At 41.3% G+C, this 7,107-nt stretch overlaps 1 protein-coding gene across 1 annotated transcript; it reads right to left on the reverse strand.

Moving 5' to 3' along the window:
* Nucleotides 1-343: 343 nt before the first annotated feature.
* On the reverse strand, nucleotides 344-2,758 carry LOC103180074 (toll-like receptor 2 type-2). The gene has a single exon (XM_042334967.1). The coding sequence runs from the start codon at nucleotides 2,756-2,758 to the stop codon at nucleotides 344-346; it is 2,415 nt and encodes an 804-aa protein (XP_042190901.1).
* Between the last annotated feature and the right edge of the window lie 4,349 nt (nucleotides 2,759-7,107).

Below are 7,107 nucleotides of genomic sequence, written 5' to 3' on the forward strand. Positions count from 1 at the left end.
CCTTCACATGATTTACAGTAGTGTATGAACTCCATATTTGTAGACAGACGTGGCAGCCAACTTGAAATGAAGTGAATGACCAATTTTATCTGGGGAATTATTGGCCAGGACACCAGGAGAAACTTGCCATTGATATCACTCGCCTGAGTCTAGGCAAGTCCGTGTTCAATTGCTTGTGAGTTTTCAGTTGTTGATTTGATTGATGGCATGAATCAAGAAATATTCCATCAAGCAAATGTATTTTGTTGGCCACCATAAAGGTTGTCCACCAACGATATAAAACACAAGAAACATTGCAGCCTGGATACCCATTGAGCCTCGTGCGTGTCGGTAGATGAGTATCTTATTCATTGCCCGGATTATTTTGCAAACATTGTGGCTGGAAATTTGTGTTCAGAATGGCTTTCAGTCGCTTCCAAAAGAAGTTCTGCTGGAACTCGCCCTGCGGCCACTCCAAGTAGGTTTTCCTGTTCATCAGCTTCCTCAGTTTGCAGAATCGATCGGGAATGGATTTCGCAGGAATGGGTTCAAGGAGGAGCAGGATGAGAGAGTCTTTCTTTTTGTCAAGTATCTGATTGTGCGCAAAAAATAATTCGTAGTGGCACCACTCGCTCTGCACAAAGCTCTTTGACAGGACAAATATGGTTTTGTAACTCTTTGATATGCAATCGATTATGTTGGCGATGATCGACTTCCCAGGCCTGAAGTCTCTTTCGTGGATACAGATGTGGAATGGCGGGTTATTGGTTTCCAGCTGTGGCAGCATTTTATTCTTTACCCAGTCAGAGTCGCGCTCACTATATGAAATAAAGGCATGATACTCGAAATTCCCTTCCATGAGGTCATCTGGATGCCTTTTTGCATTGACCCAAAGCCAGAGTGTGTGGATGTACCAGGTGACCTTGTACTTAATGCACAGGATAACGCACAAGGCTACTACAAGTGCTATGCAGGCCAAAAGGACTCCAACAAATAGAGGAATGTTACACTCGACTGTTGAAAATTTCAGGTCTTTGATGACTTGACCTTGAATGTTTAGCGGACTGGCACATCGATAGTCTGCCGGCCAGTCAATGATCTCAATGTGCGAATGCTCAATATAATCAATGACTGACTGAATTGCGCAGGAGCACCGAAAAGGGTTGTTGCCTAATTTCAACTGGATTTGATTCATGGACCGCAGCAAGTCTACGTCGATGGTATTAATCGCATTGCGGTCGATGGACAAGACTCTTACGGGGTGGCCTGCTGCGAATTCAGGAAGAAATGATATAGCATTCCCTGTCAAAATGATTTCTCGCAGGTTGCTCATCTTCTCAAGGTTTGGCACTGTGCTGATGGCGTTGTAGCTTAAGTCTACCGATTCTAGCGAGGACGGTAGGCAGCTGAACACATTTGCTAAAAGTTTATTGTGCGAGAAATTGATGTGCCTTAAACTCCGAGACCAACTGCACATCCCTTCTCCAGGTAATTGAAGGGAATTAGAAGTTGCGATTAAACGGGTCAAGTTCCGCATCTGGAATGTCATCACACTGAGCTGTCGTAGGTGTGAAAATTTGTTGTCATTGAGTACGAGCGAGGTTAGGCCAGGGAACGGATTCGAACATTTTGGGATGAAGCTGAATTCTTGGAGTAAGTTGAAAGAAACATCTAAGTACTTTAAATTGATCAGCTTTTCCGATACCCCACACGGGATGTAGTACATGCTTCCATTTATGACACTCAACTTTGTCAGCTGTTGGAACAGGTTCTGAATGTATTTGAGCGAGTAAAATTTGAAGAAGTTTGGATTGACAATGTTGTTGATATAAATTTTATGCAAATTGATCTGCTGGGATGAGATTATTTCAATATCCCATTTGCCAATGCTGTCGATGTTGATGTTGGACAAATGCATTTCCACTATAGTTGATCTTAAAACGTTTTCAAACAAATTAATTGTTATCCGGTCATCGAGAGTGATGTGATTTAGGCTAAGAGTCGACAGATTTAATTTTTTTAAGGGGGTGAATAATTCCATACTGGTCCTGTATTTGGCTAAATTGTAATTTATGATTTCCAATGTGGTGGTTGTGTTTGGTAGATCATTTAATATCTGGGTAAGTATATCTGGTTTCTTCTCGATGTGCAAATCTAAAATAAGATCTCTTAAATTCTCCAGAGCAGTAAGTGTCCCAGGTTCATACTCTTCCAGGTCTTGAGTGATCAGATGGACCTTCTGTAGTGGGAGTCCACGAAGCATTGAGAGAGATCCTACCTTCAAGAAGGAAACTGAAGGGGTTCCAAGCATTAGAGTCTCTAGTTTCTTCAGCTCCTTAATCTCAACTCCCAGATAAATTGTGTCATACAAGTTGTTGGAGATATCTAGGTAGGTCAACGACTTGAGGTGATTAAATGGCAAAATTGCAATATCGTGCAAAGAATTATTCGAAAGGTCGAGGTGCTGCAGCTCTGAGTTATTTGCAAATGCTCCAGGTTCTATAGCAGCGATCTTGTTGAATGAAAGAATCAGCCTTTTCAGTTTGGAAAGTGTTTTGAAATATTGCTGTTGGATTCTTGTCATTTGGTTGTGGGACAGGTCCAGGATCTCAGTGTATGGTGTCACGGCGCACGGAATATTTGGAAATCCAATTCTTGAGCAGTTCACTGAATGAGCGCTTCTCTTCTCCAGTGGTGCAGAGCAAACAGTCATGAGCAGAGAGCTCAAGATAGCAACTGAACCAATTGCTACGATCTTGGCCTCTGGCCTGCCTGTCATGGCGACTGTTGAATGTTTTAGCTTTTCCAGGGCTTAATGCTGGCAATACAGCCACCTTCGCAATTATCCTGCCAAATGAACCAAAAGGGGGTGAGGGGAAATTAAAAATAACTCAGAGGAAATATCAGTGCATTATAGCAAAGCCTGCTGCTCTTTAAGATGCACCCTCTCCACCAAACCACTGTCAACTGCAACATTACTTTGTTTCAAGACACTGGACGTCTATTCGATTGAGTACCAAATGCGTTTGTCATTTGGCAAGTTTCCTTACTCCACACACGCCTGTTTACCTAGAAGTAAATCTGAAAACCCTGTTGTTAATCGATTGGTGGATCGCTTTCCAGGAGTAATTATCTCTCCAAAAAAATTGACAACTGTTTGTGGACACTGCTGTGTGCAATTGGCTGCTGTGTTTCACCCTCAAAATACACAGGTGATATATACAGTAAAGTGCTTTGGACGTTTCAACGATGTGTTAAGGCGCTATATTGAATGCAAGGACTATTATTAACATGGTATATTATTCGCACACAGTTGGTGCTTGTGTGCTCATTTAAAGCATGGGGTGTTGGTGTGGGTAAAGGAGCACTTTTTCATTGCAACTGAGGATTGGTATCAAGATGCATAAATCATTTATGACACAGTCAAATGATGATCAAAGGTCCCTATATTCCGTGAGCCGATCACCCCATCCTCGCCCGGCTTCACTGGCTCCCCATCCCCCAGAGGATTGAATTTAATATTCTCTGCCTCTCTTTTAAAGCTCTCCACAGTCTTCTTGCTCCTCTCTGCCTCTGCAACCCTCTAAAAGCTGACCAACGTAGCCGCTCCCTCCTCTCGGCGATACTGGCCTGCTCCATGTCCCCCGCCCTGCCTTCTCCACCATTGGCTGCCCGGCCTTCAGTCTTTCTGTCCCCACCCTCTGGAATTCCATTTGGGAATCCCTCCATCTACTGTCCTCTCCCTTGCCTCCGTTTCAGATGTTCTTCCCCCATTCACTTTACTCTTTCGGTCGTTCTCTAAAAACATGTTAAGCAACAGTGGGTTTTTATACATTTTTCCTAAAGTCTGCTTAATACAGTCGTGAATCTGTGCCCATTTCTCATGTTGACACACTCTGATCCCTTCTTTGTGTGGATTTGAGCCACTCTGAAGTTAAAATAATTTGTTTTTAATCTTATTTTACTGAAATTTCTTCCGTCGGATTATTTTAATTTATAATTCTTTGAAGTGGTGCCATATGGACAGTAAAACAAAGAAGTAACTTCCTTTTAAAACCAAAGAATTTAACAAAAAACGGCACAACTGATGAACCAGGAACATTCGCTTTATACAATGTATGCAGCCACTCACATTGTATTGTGTGCTTACCTTTACTGGAGAGACAGGTAACCTGTAGTTCTGTTGTGTTTCTGTGCTTTCTCCCTCTCTAATTTTTCCAGTTGCTTCTCCTTTGCCAAGCCTGCTCTTGCTCTGCCCTGCCCAAGATTCTGCTCTCAGGAACTTGCTGCAGGTGTGATGTTACAACTCCCTCAGTTTTATACGTCACAAGCTTTTCTTTGAAACTCCGTAACTCTGAAAGATACAGTAAATGCCTGGCTTTGAAGATACAGAGACCAATTAGAAGGTTCAGTAAAATCTGGGTTTGGTCAAAGCCTATTAATTTGGTGGGTGGATGCCATACCGAACAAAATAAACTTTGTGAAATCCAAAATCTATATCCAGAAGTTTTATTTCCACAGTGTAATTGTCCCATTTCTATTTTTCTTTTACTGTGTGTGGTGTGTGTGTTGCATATTGAGAGGGGTCAAGGCCCCACTTGTATGGTCTAGGCTGAGCAGGTGTACAATTTATTCTGTGAAGCGTTTTGAAACATCTCAATGACGTGATAAGATGCAATATCAATGCAAGGGTTATTATTATGCTATTATGTCATTAGGGATGAATAGATGCAGCTATCAAAAAAGATTGGACAAATTGGAGCTTTTCTCTATAGAGATGAGATGATTGAGAAAAGATCCAATAGAAGTGCTTAAGATTAGTCACTAATAAGAGGCATCAATATGTGAATGGGAAGCAAATTTAAAGCAAGTTTAGGAAGAACTTTCTCTGGCAGAGTAGTGAGGCGGGGAACACATTGCCAGAGCTATGTTTGAAGTAAATGTACAGAATTTGAGCAAACTTGATCTATACATGGAGGAAGAAAGGGAAATAGAAGGGTGGAGTATAAATATTGGCATGGATTAATTTGGCCAAATGTCCTGTTTCCATGTCATACCAATCTATGTAATTCTAAAAAAAAATCATTCACTTTATGGCTGTTTGTGAGACATTGCTATGGGCAAATTGGCTGCAGTGTTTACCTACAAAATACAGTGACTACACTCTACAGTAAATCCTGTGATATGCCTTGAGACATTTCAACTATGTGAAAAGACATGGTATCAAACGGAACCTTTATTTATCCAATTGTAAATATAAAGCCAGCAACAACAACTTGCACTCAATATAGCTCCTATCATGTCAGAAAATGCCTCTAAAAGAACTTTGAATTAATCTTTGAACTGCACTAACACTTGCACTGTCCGATCTTATGTGACGAATGCTTGCTCAAAGCACTTTGATATCTTTAAAGCACTTCCCTATGAAATAGCAGCTGATCTGAGTCATTTGTACTAAGGTGAGAAACTGCACCAATACCTGCATGTTAATTATTATATTGCTTTGTAAGGGTAGGTCTATTAATAGGAGCCACTCTTAGATGGCAAGGTGTGCAAATAGACCTGCCTCTTCCAGGCTTAATTATGTTGTGCTCTTAGGTCTTGCAATAATAATCCTTGCATTTGATATAACATCTTATCATGTCATTGAGACATCTCAAAGTGGTTTACAGATTACACTGTAAAGTTAATTGACTGTATATTTTATGGGTGAAATGCGACAGCCAATTACGCATAGCAGTGTCCCACAGTCACGGATTGAGTGACAAAATCATTTATTTTTTTAAAAAAAACTTGGAAGGAATTATTACCCTGGAATAGCGAACCACTTAACAACCAGGTTACCTACTTATTGCTAGGTAAACATAGGCATGTGGAGTAAGGAGACTTGCTCTGCCAGCGAATCGAACCCGGGTCTTCTGTCTTGCGAGGTGACTGTTCTAATCAATCTGCTACAGGACTTCACTATGAGCCCAAGCATATTGTGTGGCCAATCTTTCTTTGCCTACTCTCAATCATTTGGTTGTTTGCTGCGCTAAGCAAGGCTATTGCACATTTCAGGAGTATCTCACCTTTTTCTTAAGTATGACGCAGCTTGCAGACCTATTCAGGCTTTCAAACCAGCCTCTTGCTCTCCTGGGTATTGCCCCCCCCCCCCCCTAATTTACCTATACCTTTTCTTCCCCAGCCGCTCTTCACAGGAGTCACAATAATAATAATAATCCTTGCATTTGATATAGCGCTTTTCACGTCGGGAGGACGTCCCAAAGCACTTCACCTAACAAACTGTAAAGTGAATTGACTGTATATTTGTGGGCGAACGCGGCAGCCAATTGCGCACAGCAATGTCCCACAAACAGTCGTAGATTGAAAATGACCAATTTATTATTGTTTTTGGTTTTGGAGGGATTATTATTAGGCGTATGGAGTAAGGAAACTTGCCCAAGGTTTCGCCCTGCCTGGAATTGAACTCAGGTCTCTCGCTTGCAAAGCGAGTGCTCTAACCACTGAGCTACAGGACTCCACAAATAGCCTCTTAAGTGATTTTTGAAAAATTTCTGTATGCCCCCCACCCTTCCTTGGCTTATCGTGTCTGTGTAAAAGATGTACATCTAGTTCAAATAGTTTGTGTGTGTGGGAAACAGAATGTTTACTGATGTTACTATTTTTCAAGCAGTTTAATTCCCTCTAAGAGTATTTTGTGTTTCAGCAGTCTTTCACAAGTGGAAACTGTAACAAGTACAATCATAAGTCTACACATGAGAGCTTGATATTCCAGAGTCAATTATTTTTCCAATGATTAGCTTTTAAGTTATGAGCCTCCTTCATAGTAAAGGCAGTGTCTGGTACAGCAGTAGGTGTACAGATCAGGAGGTTGCAGGTTTGTCTGTGCTGACTCTGCTGATCTGGCAGTGCATGGAAAGTGCTTTTGTGTGAATTTTGGGTAAGAACGTGGTTGAGGCTTCCCATACCACTTATTGAGATGTACCTGAAATGAAGAAAACGCATTGAGGAAGAAAAGGTTGAATTTTCAACATCATTTACAACCAACATTTTTGTAGTTTCAGATCACCATTTCACGTACATTAACCTTAGATTTAGCAAAGAAATGAAGTGCCTACAGTAACA

This window comes from Callorhinchus milii, unplaced genomic scaffold, assembly GCF_018977255.1.
Source record: "Callorhinchus milii isolate IMCB2004 unplaced genomic scaffold, IMCB_Cmil_1.0 Scaffold5, whole genome shotgun sequence".
NCBI lineage: Eukaryota > Metazoa > Chordata > Chondrichthyes > Chimaeriformes > Callorhinchidae > Callorhinchus > Callorhinchus milii.